Genomic DNA, 17,358 nt, shown 5'->3' with positions numbered 1-17,358 from the left:
AATACATTAGAAAAAAACATAACTATCTCATAAAATGTTTTTTAAAAACTTTCAAATCCTTCTACATTTTACTGTTTGTATAACTATTAATAAAGCCAAAAAGCAAAAACAACAAAAAAGACATCAAAATAGATACCAATGAAGCGCGTGAGGAAGAAGCAGCTATTTATTTTTCTTCAAGACTTTAGTTTTCTGTAGATTGTTATAAGAAATTCTAGTTTTGTAATTCAAATTTCTGGAATAGTTTTTAAAGAAAAATGAATGAGCATCAAGAAAAAAAAGAGAATAGAAGACCAGATGATACATTCAAGTTGTAATATTCTGTATTGCTGAGTCTTTAATAGCAATTGACTTAAAAAAAGAGAATTTTTCCCCAAGGTCACAGAGAGAATATAAAAAGACCCAAGAATTCTGAAAAGAACTAATGGAAGAAGCATTTGGAATCAGAAGGGTCAGCAATGAAGAGAAGACCCTGGCATGACATTGTTTACTGATGATTAATTAGCAGGACGTGAGAATCTTGCTCTTCAGGCCAAGCCAAGTATCTGTACTGTATCTTGACTTGAGAGCCCTGAGGCCTATCTGCTCAGTAGAACATGCAGAAAGAACCAGCTTTCTTAGGTAACATGAGTTATACAAGTTATGTAGGCAAGTTCTGGAAAAGATTATCAAAGTGCTACAAATATAGTCATGTTTTTCTTGTATACAGCAGTGTGCCACACTGCATGCAAATGCAAATGCAACATTACATGATGAAAAGGCAATAGCAATGGCAATATTTAAGGAAGAAGAAGCCATGTACAAAAGTAACCAACATAAAATTATTATTGAGATATTTTACACTTTTTCACGTTAGGTTTTTGACATTCAATGTGTTTTTGTACTTAAAGTAAATGTTGTAGTAACATAATGTTATAGTAATTAAATATATAGAAATATAAAAAATATGGAATCAATAGAAGACTGGATAAAGAAGATGTGGCACATATACACTATGGAATACTACTCAGCCATAAGAAATGATGACATCAGATCATTTACAGCAAAATGGTGGGATCTTGATAACATTATAAGGAGTGAAATAAGTAAATCAGAATAAAACAAGAACTACATGATTCCATACATTGGTGGAACATAAAAATGAGACTAAGAGACATGGACAAGAGTGTGGTGGTTACCAAGGGTGGGGGGGGGAGGGAGGACATGGGAGGGAGGGAGGGAGAGAGTTAGGGGGAGGGGGAGGGGCACAGAGAACTAGATAGAGGGTGACGGAGGACAATCTGACTTTGGGCGAGGGGTTTGCAACATAATTTGATGACAAAATAACCTAGACATGTTTTCTTTGAATATATGTACCCTGATTTATTAATGTCATCCCATTACCATTAATAAAAATTTATTAAAAAAAATATATGGAAGATATATAAAAGTAATTAAGATATAATATTAAATTAATTAAGGGAATTAAATGAAGTTATGCCATCTGGATAGGAATTAATATAGTGTGTGCAGAAGTGATAAACAGATTCTGACTTTCAAGCAGGGCCCAGTTAGTGTGTATGTGAAGTTATACATACATAAGAAGTGGCTTATGTCATAACTCTGTTAACATAAACAAGAAGCTTCCCTAGGAACATCTTAAAAGTGGCTTGATACAACATTTCAGTAGATTAACATAAAAATGGCTCCCTGTGAGGAACTCCCCAAAAGGTGGTTTGAGGTGATAATCCTGTAGACTGACACCTGTTAGAAGGCGTTGGCCAGAAAAGGTACTAAAGCTGAGGGGCCCCCTGCTGCAGTAGTCGCCCAGACTCCAACGTTAATGTGGACTGTCTCCACGTGGCTCTGAGCTCTGACCAAAGACAGCCGAGAGGAGCACGCCGACGGGGCCCCCTTAAGCTGTACCCAGGCACGCCAAAAGAATTTGTGAGTAATAAATTGCCTGTGTGATTCTTGCAACTAATTTGTGTGTCAGTTGTGTTTTTCCTACAGTGGCAGTTAGTGTTGGCACTGATCAGTAGCATTTTCACAGTTGCCTCAAGTGTAGTCTCGAAGAAGCTGCCAGCCCTGCTGATAAGCAGGAGTGTCCCACTGCACAGGGAAGTCAAATCAGGGACACCTGATCGACATAGAGCTCGGGCTCTACTGGGACAGTAATCTTATTTGAACCAGCCACAATGCTCATTAACCACATTTGTCAGTGACTATCTTATTGGACAATGCATCTCTATAGAAACAGTAGCATGCATGCAACTTAGTCAGAATATAAACTGATACAACTGCTGTGGAGAACCAATTTAAAATATACATAACCTATGGTCCAAAAATTCCACTCCTGAGAATATAACCAAGTAGGCTATACAAAAATGTTGGTAGAAGCAAAGATTAACAACCACTACTACCACCAACAGAACAGTCTGATGTTGATCATTTTTAGGGAGTAAAGATTTTGGGGGGTTTGTTTTGGTTTTTGTTTTTTGAGAGAGACAGACAGACAGAAAGAGAGATGAGACACATCAACTGACAGTTGTGGCACTTTAGTTGTTCACTGATTGTTTTCTCATATGTTCCTTGACTAGGGGGCTCCAGCCAAACCACTGATCCCTTTCTCAAGCCAGCATCCTTTGGGCTCAAGCCAGCGACCATAAGGTCATATCTATGATCCCACACTCAAGCCTGTGACTTTGCGCTCAAGCTGGTGAGCCTGTGAACAAGCTAGCAACCTCAGTTTCGAACTTGGCTCCTTAACGTTCCCAGTCAAAGCTCTATCACACCACCACTAGGTCAGGCCAGGAGTAAAATTTTTGTATGAACCTGCAGGAATAAAATAGTATTTTTCACAGCTAGAACAAGGACATGTTATGCCCTCACACTCCTTGTAAAAGAAGGCAGCGGCAGCCATTCCAGCATCCAGCCGTATCTTTCACCTGTAAACGGTGACTGCTCAGTAGACTGATCTGGAAAGAACACTAGTACAATCACACTGATTTCTGTGCTTCCAAACCTCTTAATCTGCCCACTCTCCTACACTCAGCCCTGTAACATAGCCACTATTGTTCTGTGAATCCCAGATGTTACCTGCTTTTGATGTACATTATAATCAAATTTCTTTTTATTAAAGCCCTAGCAATTATCAACTGACACAACTTATAGTAAGAGAGCACAGAACAAATGGCAATTTTTATCCAGTTCCCTGGTCACTAGAACACAGAACAGGAGAGTGCACTGGCTCAGCCTCTGAGGCATGTCTGTGGCCTGACAACTGCACCATCTGTCCTCATTCTGCCAGTCTCTGAAACAGCTGTAAACCTTACCCCACACACTTGTTCTGAGCAAACTGTGCAGTACGATGCCTTGAGCACAGGTCCAGTCAAATACTAGCCCCACGGCCCTGGCCAGTTGGCTCAGTGGTAGAGCGTCGGCCTGGCATCCGGAAGTCCCAGTTCGATTCCCGGCCAGGGCACACAGGAGAAGCGCCCATCTGCTTCTCCACCCCTCCCCCTCTCCTTCCTCTCTGTCTTTCTCTTCCCCTCCTGCAGCCAAGGCTCCATTGAAGCAAAGATAGCCCGGGCGCTGGGGATGGCTCTGTGGCCTCTGCCTCAGGCGCTAGAGTAGCTCTGGTCGCGACATAGTGACGCCCCGGATGGGCAGAGCATTGCCCCCTGGTGGGCAGAGCGTCGCCCCCTGGTGAGCCTGCCGGGTGGATCCCAGTCGGGTGCATGCGGGAGTCTGTCTGACTGTCTCTCCCGGTTTCCAGCTTCAGAAAAATAAAAAATAAATAAAAAAAAATAGCAGCCCCACTAAAAATTAAAGTATATACACATTTAACAAACATATACAGACAACCAGGTGGCAACAGTCAGAAGGCAAAGGGAGGTGGAGGTAGGGGGTAGGGGGAGGTACGGGGGAAAATGGGGATGGAAAGAGACTCTGCATGGGACATAGGGGGCATGATGTGGTATATATATGGTTTATAGTGAGTGGGACCATGAAACCATGTCAACACAATAAAACATAAATTTAAGAAAAAAGCAATATGACTGACATCAGTTCAGTGTTTTTCAACCAATGTGCCGCGGCACACTAGTGTGCCGTGAGACATGGTCAGGTGTGAGTATAAATACATTTAGAAACTATATTATTAACTATATGTATAATATGTACTGTGTTAGAGTGTCATTTTGTGTCATTTTAGTAGGTGGTGTGCCCTAGAATTTTGTAAATGTAAAAAATGTGCCGCGGCTCAAAAAAGGTTGAAAATCACTGGAACTTGTCCCACAATGTCTACACAGTGTTTTGTTTGAATAATTAGAATTACATATTTACATTTATATCTAAATAAAATTTCTGGTAATCAAAGAAATACAAATCAAAAGAACAATACTATACCACTTTTAGAATTCCAAATTAACAAATACCATTTTAAATTATATGACTCAAGTTTGGAGAGGCTCCAGTGTGAAAGTAATCATAAACAAAGTGGTGACAATGTTGACCACTATCACATTTCCAAAGAGAATCTAACATTTCCGGGTCCATATTATCCCTTAATTTAGTAACCCTAGTACTTAAGGCGGGGTTGCTGGGTTGAGCATGGAATCATAAACATGACCCGATGGTCGCTGGCTTGAGCCCAAAAGTCGCCGTCATAAAGCCTAAGTTCACTGGCTTGAGCCCAAGGTCACTGGCTTGAGCAAGGGGTCACTTGCTGTGCTATAAGCTCCCCAGTCAAAGCACATGTGACAAAGTAATCAATGAACAACTATGGTGCCGCAGCGAAGAATTGATGCTTCTCATCTCTGTCCCTTCCTGCCTGTCTATCCCTATCTGTCCCTCTCTCTCTTTGTCTCTCTCGCTAAAATAAATAAATAAAGGCAAGATATTATGTGTTTGCCAAACTAAGAAATGGAGCACACCCGCACTAGGACTTCCCTGCGATGAAGCCCCCCTGGCTAGAGAGTAAAGGTCTGAAGGGACCTCAGTTACACCACTGTGCCTTAATCAGCTAAAGGGCCCATTTGCTGCCTGGTGACAAATTTTAGTAGAAGCAAAGTGATAAATATATGCTCGCTATTCCTACATTGTTTAGCCCAGTGGTAGTCAACCTGGTCCCTACCGCTCACTAGTGGGCATTCCAGCTTTCATGGTGGGCAGTAGCGGAGCAACCAAAGTATAAATAAAAAGATAGATTTAACTATAGTAAGTTGTCTTATAAAGATTTATTCTGCCAAACTTAGCGAAAATCCGACATAAAGTACTTGGTAAGTAATTATTATTATATGCTTTAACTTGCTGTAACTCTGCTTTATAAATTTTATAAAGTAAAGTTACTTCCCTACCTTATAAATCACCATTACTGTGGAACCGATGGGCGGTTAGAAAATGTTACTACTAACAGAGATACAAAAGTGGGTGGTAGGTATAAAAAGGTTGACTACCCCTGGTTTAGCCCATGCATCATCAGCTTACTAAGGAAGCAAAAGTATGATTCTAGGACTTCCTGAAACATGAGGAAACATAATTTTAAGTCTTACTTTCATAGCAAAAGGATAGTTTTAGAGAGGGTAGTACAAACAATACAATAAATACCCACTATGAGCAATTTCACTCCTTTCTGCCTCTGAACTGAACCAGAATGATTAAAATTCACTAGGTAAGTGGATTTTCAAGTTAGGCTGTGGTTCTTAATAAGCTTCCAAACTCCATAAACTAGTTTTTTCTGAAAGCCTTGCAGCCGCTTTTAAAAATCTCCTTCCAAGATAAGATATTCCCTGAGTTGGCAGAAATTAAAGCCTGAAACATCTGTTCCTTGCTAGCAGAGGTTAATGGATTATAATACCATTTATACAAATGGGCATCAAACAGTTAAAGCACAATGCTTATGCTGAAGCCTGGCTACACCCCACAGGTGTTGTGGGGGATGCTGAGTGAGTAGGAAAGACAGGAAACAACCCTAGGGACAGGTGTGTTTGATTAATGGGAGGAAGGAGGAATGCTGTGGGTGCCTTCCTCCCTGTGACAAACTAGGACGGCTCTTCCGCCTGCCAGAGGAAGACTGAGAGGGGAGGGCAGAGCAGCACCAACAGGAGAAGAAGCCGTGCCTCCCAGTGATTAGCGCAATCAAAGCAGAGGCTCATTATAGAGGTATATGTGCTTTATTACAAAAATAACAGAAATAGTTTAATCCTTTCCTAAGGAATACCATATCTTTATATTGCAGGTATAAAATCTGTGTATTTCCAGAATGTATTTCCTAAAACTACAGTCAAAATAGAGTGCAGGCCCAGCAGAAAATACTGGATCACAAGAAAAATATCACAAAATGAAGAAATCATAAAAAATAAAACAAGTGTCAAGGAGGAACTGTGCTTTCCTAACCACTTAAAATGAGGAGAATGAGTAGTATGAACACTCGTGATAGCACCATAAGTTAAGCCTATTTATTATATTCTGGATATACATGTATAGGTATGTACACACCCATATGTCAATGCAATGTGCCTTTCTCTTCAAGTGACCCCTCATCCAGTCCTTTAAACTCCTTTAGGTAATAATAATACGAACTACTGTATTTGACATAGATTAACTCAATTAATCTTTTACTCATTTCCCTTGATGCCAAATCAGACAATGGATTTCAGCTGGAGTCCAGAGGGCAGTAAGGCCTTACATTACATTAACTGACAACTTCCAGTGAATTTGTATAGTCAAAATGAACCAAGAACATTTAATCTATTGCTTTTGTTACATCAAATTTTTTTTCTCCTCTGAAACATAATCTTCCAAATTCAAAGAAATTACCATACAGTAAAATACTCAAACAATAACATTATCTAAATTCCACTGATCATATTTAAAACTGGCCTTCACCTAAACCATTTAAAAATTGTAAATCATTTATATTTTTCAAGCTATTAGAATTCAGTACATGCCCTAGATAATTCTCTGCTTTACTCAATAAATCTCTTTTCTAAATTACCATCTCTAAAATATAATTGGCCAACACAGAAAATCAAAAATTTTTGTGAGAGGCTCATTGTCTCTCTACTCAGGGCTCTCATTCAATACTTCCAAACACTGACAGAACTGGCCTCAATGTATCCATATAAATAGATATCCACACACACACATATATGTTATAGTTATCACTCCACAATAGATGTTTTTCTAGTGTACCCAAAACACACTTTATATTTTTCCAGAATATATTTTAAACACAGACATTGTATTGCTCTTAGTAGTGGAGTCTGCTTTGTAACTAGTTACATTAACAGTATGGTATTGATACCATATGGCTCCTCATTAAATGGTACAGTTTTTGAATCTATGAAATTAACACAGTTGTACAGAAAAATAAAAACTGCATCTTTAAGCAAACAACATAAAACAAAATAAATTTTACCCTAGGTTAATTGGTATTAACAAAAGTTAAGTTCCTACACATATATCTAGTCACAAACACACTGAACTTCTAAATACTGACCCAAAACACTACTAATAATAAACGTGAGTTATACATACATTTGAGAAAGATTAATAAGAGATAATGATTTTCTAACTCGCTTACTCAATTCAGTATTGTAAGGGGCCGGAGCCCAGTGCAACAGCAGAAGGTGGGACCGCCCTGGACAGGACAATCGTCCATCACAGGGCACACTCAGACAGACCACACCCACTCAGATTAGGACAAAGTCGGCACACCAGTTCACCTCATGTATACATCTTTGCAATGTGAGAGGAAACTGAAGGTCCAGAAAAAACTCACATAAACAGGGTAAGAACATGCACACTCTACATGGACAGTGACTCTGCCCAGGAATCAAAAAAAAAATTTTCATATCAACATTATAACAAAAGAATGTTGAATGAAACATTATTCAAGAATCTGCTTTCTGGGAAAACCAAATTTCCCTCTTCCTAAATATACAGCCTAAAGCAGGGGTCCCCAAACTTTTTACACAGGGGGCCAGTTCACTGTCCCTCAGACTGTTGGAGGGCCGGACTATAAAAAAAAACTATGAACAAATCCCTATGCACACTGCACATATCTTATTTTAAAGTAAAAAAACAAAACGGGAACAAATACAATATTTAAAATAAAGAACAAGTAAATTTAAATCAACAAACTGACCAGTATTTCAGTGGGAACTATGGGTCTGCTTTTGGCTAATGGGATGGTCAATGTGCTCCTCTCACTGACCACCAATGAAAGAGGTGCCCCTTCTGGAAGTGCTGTGGAGCCAGATAAATGGCCTCAGGGCCCGCATGCGGCCCGCAGGCCGTAGTTTGGGGACCCCTGGCCTAAAGCAACTCTTCTAAAAATATTATTTTAAGTAATAATTATAGTTACCACTCATGACATAGTAAAAGAAAACAAATTTTACCTACTTTTAAAATGGATCTTATTATTCATCACAGTTAAGTAGAATAAAAACCTACTTAAGTCTGTAAAAACCATATTTTCATATGGTATTAATAATATAAAAGCAACCTAATTTTTCAAAGCTGAAAAATAAAAAATATCGTATGATATATTCTTAAAAAATAACTTTAAAACAACAGCAAGAATCTCTAAAGTGTCTTTCATAAAGTTGCTAAAAATCCATTCAGTTTTTCATTCCAATAAGTTATAAAACAACCCGTAATTATTTTTGAGTTCTGTAAAAACAATTAACAATTATATAAAATTCAATCCTAAAATGTTTATTAAAACATGATTATTATTTATCTAAGACAACAGCTAACATTTAACCATCAGTCTTCCAAGATCCAAATTTCTAATAGCACTAACACATTGCTAAGGCTCATAGATTTATTATTTTTAAACTATATTAGGTAGAAATTTGTTGTTTTTGGTCACTTACTTTGTGGGAAAAGTATGCCTGTTGTTCCATAAAAAAAAAGTTCCTGACATTAGTCAATTAAATCCATATCTTTTTTTTTTCTTTCAATTTTCTTAACGAAGTATTCTATTCATTTCAGATAATAGCTCAAACAGAACTATAAAAATCTACACACAATATTATCTGGTAGACAATAATATTATTCCCTTCACAAAGTTCTAAACACTTTCTGTGATACAGATGTCATGATTTTTATACATCTGCAAACAACCAAACTTTTTTTTTATATATTAAAGAAACTTGAAGGATTAGAAAAATTAAGTCATAAATTACTTCTCTTATTTGATGTTCATATGAAGTAGTTGGTATCTGTTTCCAAGATACAATATCAATTTGCCTTTCTTATTAGAAATGTATTTTTGGCTCAAAAATTTGTCTACCAAAATATTTCAGAATAAACATGATAAACTCACATCCATTGTAATATAAATATTGCTTCTTACCTCAGTCAAATGTGGTGTCGGGTTAAATCCACAGAGATTACACACTTGCTTCTTGCATTCGGTGCATGTGTTGAAGGTCAGAGGCTCCTTAGAACCTTTGTTGAGCTCAGTTTTGCAGAGAGGACAGGAGGATTCTGGCTCGGGGGCTTTCTCCAGTTTAGGGGGAAGGGCAGCCTTCTGAGGTTCCGTTGTTGAAGGTTTGCTATCCTTAATAGGCTTCTTTTCCATTTCTGCTTTTGTTACTGGTAGAACTTGTTCAGCTTTGGGCTCTGATTTTTCAGTGCCTGGAGCTTTTGTTTCCTTTTTCCCAGGTATAACCTTTGCAGGTGCTGGTGGTCCCTGAGCTGTAGACTTGGGAGTCCCCTGAGAAGGAGGCGGCTGCCCAGGAGGAGGGACTTGTTTTGCTGGGCCTCCTGGCCCGCCTTGTGCATGAGCCCCAGGCTGGCCCGCTGTGGCGAGGAGACTGGACGCCTGGCTGAAGATGGACGCTCCAAACCCGAAGAGTTTCCCGGTCACAGTGTCCTGAGGAGTGGTGGGCTGGGATTTCGGGGCAGCAGTAATACTACCCAGACTCAGACTGAAACGCCCTGACTGCTCCTGAGGCTTCGGTGGCTGTTGAGAGGCGGGGCCAGTTTGGCCAGTGGTAGGTCGTGGGCCTGGTGGTGTTGGCGACCCCTTTGGCACTGGCTTCGCATCTGGCTTAGGACTGATTTTGGTTTGTGTTTTCTTGGGTTCTTCCCTCTTTTGAACTGGATAAACTTGTTTTTGACCTTTGCTCTCCATACCAGACCCAGGATGGGAAATAATTTTCGAGTCTGATGCAGGTCGAGGTATGACTTTAGAGTCGAATGGAGTGGCTTTTTCTCCTGTTGGTGGGAAACTTTGTGAAGGTTTGGCAGAGTCTGTTTTTAGAGGAGGAGTTGTTTTCTCTTTATCCTGTGACTGTAGTTTGGAGCTGGGAACATCAGGTTTTGTCGCTGCTGAGGATACAGACACAATGTCTGTGGCTGGCTTTTCCGTCTTGGGCTGCTTTGGTTTGTCATCAGCCGTGGGGACCTTGGCCTGCTCAGAGGGCACAGAAGGTTCTTTGGGAGGGGCTGGCTTGGCTGAGGGCTCTACTACAGGGGGCTGCTTGGTGGGGGGAGAGCCATGAATGGTTGGTTGTTTCACTAGTGGTGGGGGCTTTTTAGACTCAGGTGCCTTTGTGATATCCTGTTTGGGTGGAGGATCCTTCTTTGGAGAACTCTGCTGTGACTGTGGGGATGGTCTGCTCACTGCTGGTGTAGGAGTAACGGGGGCTGTCTTCGGTTTGGGCTGGGGTGATGATGGGATGGGAGCCAGATCGCCGCCTAGAGCTCTTTGCATCTGACAGTTTAAACAGAGCCACTCTTTCACCTAGAAATAAAATAAAACAGTGTTCACTGAGATAAAACAGTGTAAAAAAATTTTTCGAAATGCATGGTACTATCTGAAACTATCTCATCATGCAAAACAAAATATAGGTCAAATTCTTTTAATTAAATTTATATTAAAATGACATTAAAATATAATTAATAAATCTTAGAGGTTTAAGCAGTGTATATTTTAAGAAAAATAAAAATTGACAGTTGTATTTTTCTTTTAATGTTAATTTTATTCTCCGCCTTTGATTTACTCGAAGTTTGATTACTTCCAGAAATAGAAAACCATGTACCCATAAAAAACATAAATTACAATATATATATTCCATAAGACAGGTATGTAAGATACTTTCCCTGTTGATGGCTCATAACAGTTCTTAGTTATACAACCCATAGTGAGCTTGTCAAATTATTAACATATTGCTAATTTACTAATTTCTTAAATTAGCAGAGCATTACTTCCTACTCCAATAAGACATCAAATGTGTGAAAAACAAAAATTGTTAACCATACTGGGTTAACAATTTTTAAAAAGAGAACATTCTCTGTTAACAAAATTCAAAAAAAAATACTGGCATCCCCTCAAATCAGCATAAACAACATGATCTAATAGGGAAAACATTGTTTCCTCTTAAATTCTATGAATATACTGGAGAGAGCCATTAAAGAGGCTATGTATTTATTTGACTGGGAAGCTATGTATTTATTTGACTGGTGAGATACACATATATGAGAGATATATGGCCCTGGGCAGTTAGCTGTGTAAAGCATCCACTTGGCATGTAGAAGTCTCAGGTTCAATTCCTGGTCAAGGCACACAGTAGTGACCATCTGCTTTGCTACCCTTCCCCCTGCCCCCCTCTAGCTCTCAATCTCTCTCTTCCCCTCCCATACCAATGGGTTAAATGGTTCGAGCTAAGTTGGCCTGGGCAATGAGGATGGCTCCATGGCCTCGCCTCAGGTGCTAATATAGCTCAGTTGTTGAGCAACGGAGCAGTGGCCCAGACAGGCAGAGTATCACCTGGTAGGGGGCTTGCTGGGTAGATCCCTGTTGGGGCACATGTGGAAGTCTGTCTCTGCTTCCCTATCCCTCACTGAATAAAATAATGATAAATGTTAAAAGAAGAGATGTACACATCACACACACGTATAGGTACACGTGCATCTGCTCTCAATATCTCATCCGGTGTGAGAAGGACATGTTGTTGAAGTTGGTACTATATTTTAAGAGATAATTTCAAAGTACCTATGCTTAACATTTCCCTTTTTTTAACTTCAAAATAATATATGCTTATTATACAAAAATTTTAAATAGTACTAAAGTAATTTAGATTGGTAAATTCTACATGATAAAGTCTGCTCCACCCAAAGTAACCAGTTACGAGTTTAGCACCAAAGTTCTTGGTACAGGAATTCCAGATTGTGAAAAAATAAATATCTGGAACATAGGTACCAGAAGAGTTCTGCACAGTCAAAATCGTGAAGTGTTATTAGGCTGGCAACCAATGTACTTTTTTTTTATTCAGTGAGAGGAGGGGAGGCAGAGAGACAGACTCCCACATGTGCCCCAATGGGATCCACCCATAAAGCCCACTGGGGGGCAATGCTTTGCCCATCTAGGGCATTGCTCCATTGCTCAGCAACCAAGCTCTTCTTAGCACCTGAGGTGGAAGCCATGGAACCATCTTCAGTGTCCAGGGACAACTTGCTTCAATCAAGCCATGGCTACAGGAGGGGAATAGGAAAAGAAAGAAAGAAAGTAAGAGAGTTGCAAGAGGGAGAAGGGTGGAGAAGCAGATGGGCGCTTCTGTGTGTCCTGACAGGGAATCAAACCTGAGACACCCACATGCCGGGCCGATGTTCTACCACTGAGCCACCAGCCAGGGCCCCAATGTACTCTTTATTTGCAAACAATTTCCTTTTGAAAAGAAACTGAACTAATCATTCCCAAACTTTTAAACATTTCTTTTTAATTTGACAGTTTACACTGTTAAGCTTTTTTAATGGAAAAAAAACATATATACTAAATCTTTTTCTTAATCATTAAAATGGCTTTAAAACTTTTTAAAAAGCACATTGAAATTACTTAAACTCATACACCAGAATAACAAGGCTTATTTTGCAATCTCATGGAAAGCATACTTTTGTTTGGAGGTTAAAAAAAATTTTCAACTCCAACTGACATGTTATATTTCTGATTAAAAATCTGACTCAAAACATATTAAAATATTGTTAAATATTGGTAAGAGATTCTTGGGTATTCGCTACATTTCTTCTCAATATGGTTGTTGAATACTTATGCATTTGTTATATTGTTATTTCTACCTTTCTATATGTTTAAATGTTTGAAGTATTTCACAAATATATACATAAATTCCAAACAGAATCAAGCAATTACTACTTACACTAGTGCCATGACTAAAGTAAACTAGAATTAAGGGAACTTTCACTCCATTTTATCACTTCCTTGATGAAAGGAAATTCCTCTATGATTATGCATCTATCCACTCAACTATCTCATCTCCCATCTCCTCCACTGTCAACATCAAGTCTACTATTCTATTACTTATTTACTTCATAATCATGCAGCCAGAAGAGAGAAAATATAATTAAAAGCATAATTCTTTACCTATATTCTATCATTGATTTTTCCCTATAAAATATTATATATCCATATTAACCACTTTAAATTACAAACTCCTAGGGTTAGTGACTTTCATTATAGTTAAATTACTCCTATTCTTTTTGGCAAGTGTCATAGCCAAGGGAGGTACAAGATTTATTCGTTTAATCATTTCTCTATTCAAATACTTATTGAGCAATTTCTACTTAGCATATACCACTGAATAAAAGACAAAAATGTCTGTCCGCATGGAGACAACACTATAGAAGAATCAGATAAGAAACAAGATAATGCATAGTTTAATTTCAAGGTTATTATAAATACAGTGTGTCTGTAAAGTCATGGTGCACTTTTGACCGGTCACAGGAAAGCAACAAAAGATGAAAGAAATGTGAAATCTGCACCAAATAAAAGGAAAACTCTCCCAATTTCATACCTATTCAGTGCAGTTCGATGTGGACTCATGCAGATTTTTGTAGGGCTCCTTAGGTAGCTATCCCGTATAGCCTCTACAGACTTGTCACTGACCGATGCCCTACCAGAACGGGGTTTCTCCACCAAACTGCCGGTTTCCTTTAACTGCTTATCCCACCAGGGAATGTTATTCCTATGTGGTGGTGCTTCATTATAAACGCGCCGATATTCATGTTGCACTTTGGTCACGGATTCGAGTTTAGCGAGCCACAGAACACACTGAACTTTCCTCTGTACCGTCCACATCTCGACTGGCAAGGCCGTGGGCTGCTCCGCTGTATACACGGTGTTACGTCATCATCTGCGCATGCGCACATACTGCCACATCATCCCACAGAAACTAGGAGGGTTTTCCTTTTATTTGGTGCAGATCTCACATTTCTATCATTTTTTGTTGCTTTCCTGTGACCGGTCAAATGTGCACCATGACTTTACGGACACACTGTATATAATGAATATCTGATGATACTGTTATGATTCCTTCTCTCCATTCTTTCTGCTAGTTTCCTTACTCTGCCCCCTTTCCCCCCAAAAGTATTTGGATGCCTCTGGTTTTAACAATAAAGATTTTAAGTCTCTTTGTAATGTAAACTTTGGAGCTTAATGGGTAACTAGCTAGCTACTAGGCCTCACTCCATCTTTGGATCACTGCAAAAGTAGAACCCTACCATGAAATATCTAATGTACTGGAAAGCACATTTTATACTGTCCATATTCCAAAACCAATGTTTCCTTGTATAAATGTATATAGCTATGGCTCCACATAAACAGACAAGGGAGAGTTAGGAAGAGAGGTGGAAATCACAGGTCACTGCCTCTTCACAGGAAGAGAAGCCTGCTTCTTTCTTAACACACCTTTTTTGAACAGACTCCATTGTGCAATTTTTTTTTCATTTTAATGACATTTCCTTCATTTTAAAAAACAGTATTTTTAAAAGACATTTGATCCCTCAATGTTCCTCCTAGAATACAGATTGCAATCATTGTCCATAGCTGTCACAGTATGAAAAGCTTTTTATCCTCTTATTTTTTAGAAAGAACCTCCTTTTTATTTAATTCTACTTTCCAAATCTGTTGAAAAAGAAATGATTTTTATATCAGCATTTAACAATCTAGTGTTGAAAACAAGAGGATTTTCAAAATCTCTGACCTAACTGGAATTAAAAAAATAAAAACACTTCCTATACATGAAGAAAATGGAAAAGTCCAGCAGCAGCCCCAGTATTCACGTCAGCAACCGCCGCCCATTTCTGATTTGCAATGAACACTGGGAGCATAACAAGTAATGACAGTTCCTTTGTCCTTCCCGTTATCTAGCTAGAATTTCTGTCATATCATTGCTACACTCTCGGTTATTACTCAAGTGTATCTGCATTGCTTGCAAAAGGTAATTTACCATTTCACATTTCCATAGCCACTGTCCCTTACTTGGTCCTTGTCATCTCTCAAGTACTTTATACCTCTACCAACTATAAGCAGTTTAAAACAAACGACCACAGGAGGGGTTATCTTGAAGTACTTGCGCCAACCCCGATGGCTGCCTCTCCAACAGCTGTGAAATAAAGTCAATTTTCTGCCAGAAACTCAATATACATATATAATTTTGTTAGTATTCTTATGCAAACACATATATAATTCTATTTCCAGATCTGTATCCCCTAAAACAGTGGTCCCCAACCTTTTTTGGGCCACAGACCCGTTTAATGTCAGAAAATATTTTCATGGACCGGCCTTTAGGATGGGACGGATAAATGTATCACGTGACCGAGACAAGTGTCAAAAGTGAGTCTTAGATGTAACAGAGGGAATCTGGTCATTTTTTAAAAATAAAACATCATTCAGACTTAAATATAAATAAAACGGAAATAATGTAAGTTATTTATTCTTTCTCTGCATACGGGTACCAAATGGCCCACGGACCAGGGGTTGGGGACCACTGCCCTAAAAGACAGTAAGCAACAATTAATTAGTAAGGACTCCCTGGTACAGTACTGCACTTCCTATTGATTCCCAGGATCTACGTGACCCTTGAAGCATTATAGATGTTCCCAAATGTTTTTCGATTTGGTTTGGATTAAGTAAATTGATTAAAAGTGTTTGTGCTCTTCATGCTACCGCATTTCTGTTTACTTGGCTAGTCCCCACTGTTAACCCACCCTAAATGACAGGCTTCATTTTCTGGTTCCATGCCATTCTTCCCAGAATCCTAGTCTACAACTCTGCCCATGTTGATTCAAACTGAAAAGAGTACCCCTTAATTACCACACCTGTTAACCATACAGATTTTCCCTGCCTGGAAACAATTAATGTTTCTCTTCCAAAGTGAAATGTTCATCTCTAACTCTGAGCAGAGATGAACCTGAATTGATGCCATCACTGCTTTAGACAATTGCTGCCAATTCCATCCGGTAGCCATTCTATAATAGTCTGCAATTGGGTCTTCAACCACTGTAGCCATGAATGAGGACCCTAGAAGATTTTAGTCCTTACCACTTCTTCCCCATGCCACAGACTCCAAAAAAGACGCCTCCCACACATATTTCATAAACAACTTCCCAGGTCATCTGTCACAAGTAGCACCCACTCCCTAACTTTATACTCTAATTAGACCTAACGATGTATTGCACTCTAATCATCTACATCCATTTGAGACATGATAGGAGAAGTACAAGAGACAATACCAGGGAAGCCTCTAACTGTCTCAGTATGTCCCAGGAGATCTCTTACCTTCAATACACAAGCATTGAGATGAAAAAATCTAACAATATTAGATAAATATGTCATGTCTCAACTATTACTGAATTTTATATTTTATATAATAAGGAGAAAATAGCCATCTTTTGCTTTCCCCACCTATAGCCTTACGTCAGAAAATGCATAAATAGAATTCAAGGTCTGGAGATACAACTACTTAATGAGTTACTCTAATTCAGTTTAGTTCTATGGAAAGGAAGAAAAGCAAGGCATAAGGTTATTCAACCTTCCAACTTCATATGCTACATCAACGGGGTGAAGAGAGTGGTCAGCCAGAATTCTGCTCATTCCAAGGTCTCTGTGTATTCTAATGTAGACATGCATATAATTACTAAGACACATCTCCCCATCTAGTCCAGTCCCTTGGGTTCCCTTCTGTTATTTATCAAACCTATAAAACACAGTAATACAATCCTCCTGGCTAAGGCCTTTGCTGAATAATCAGAACTTATTTAGGTGTTTCAAAAGGTACCATTTGGAAGTTTAATTACAATACTTATCTGGCAGAGAAGATACCATAATTACATGAAGGTTTAATTATGAACTTAATATATAAAATTACAATAAATGGTGCCACTTTCAAAAAATATCAAAACTATTGATTACTAAAAAATTATATTGTTTTTAAGTAATCTTCAGTAATCTTTCAAAAGAGTTAACTCAATGTATCTAAACAATGAGGTGAATTAGCAAATGTTGGGGTTCCAAAATTAAAGTATATTCCTGCTCAGAAATATTATTAATCTACTTAGCTTCAAAAC

At 38.7% G+C, this 17,358-nt stretch overlaps 1 protein-coding gene across 1 annotated transcript in view; it reads right to left on the bottom strand.

Moving 5' to 3' along the window:
- PCLO (piccolo presynaptic cytomatrix protein) overlaps positions 1-17,358 on the bottom strand; it is a 479,118-nt gene that overhangs the window by 435,254 nt on the left and 26,506 nt on the right. Inside the window, exon 3 of the mRNA XM_066239334.1 lies at positions 9,347-10,741. Coding sequence (XP_066095431.1) covers positions 9,347-10,741 — 1,395 coding nt within the window. The remainder of the gene's footprint in view (positions 1-9,346; positions 10,742-17,358) is intronic.

Source organism: Saccopteryx bilineata, chromosome 7 (assembly GCF_036850765.1).
Source record: "Saccopteryx bilineata isolate mSacBil1 chromosome 7, mSacBil1_pri_phased_curated, whole genome shotgun sequence".
Taxonomy (NCBI): domain Eukaryota; kingdom Metazoa; phylum Chordata; class Mammalia; order Chiroptera; family Emballonuridae; genus Saccopteryx; species Saccopteryx bilineata.
This window is presented reverse-complemented; position numbering and strand designations above follow the sequence as displayed.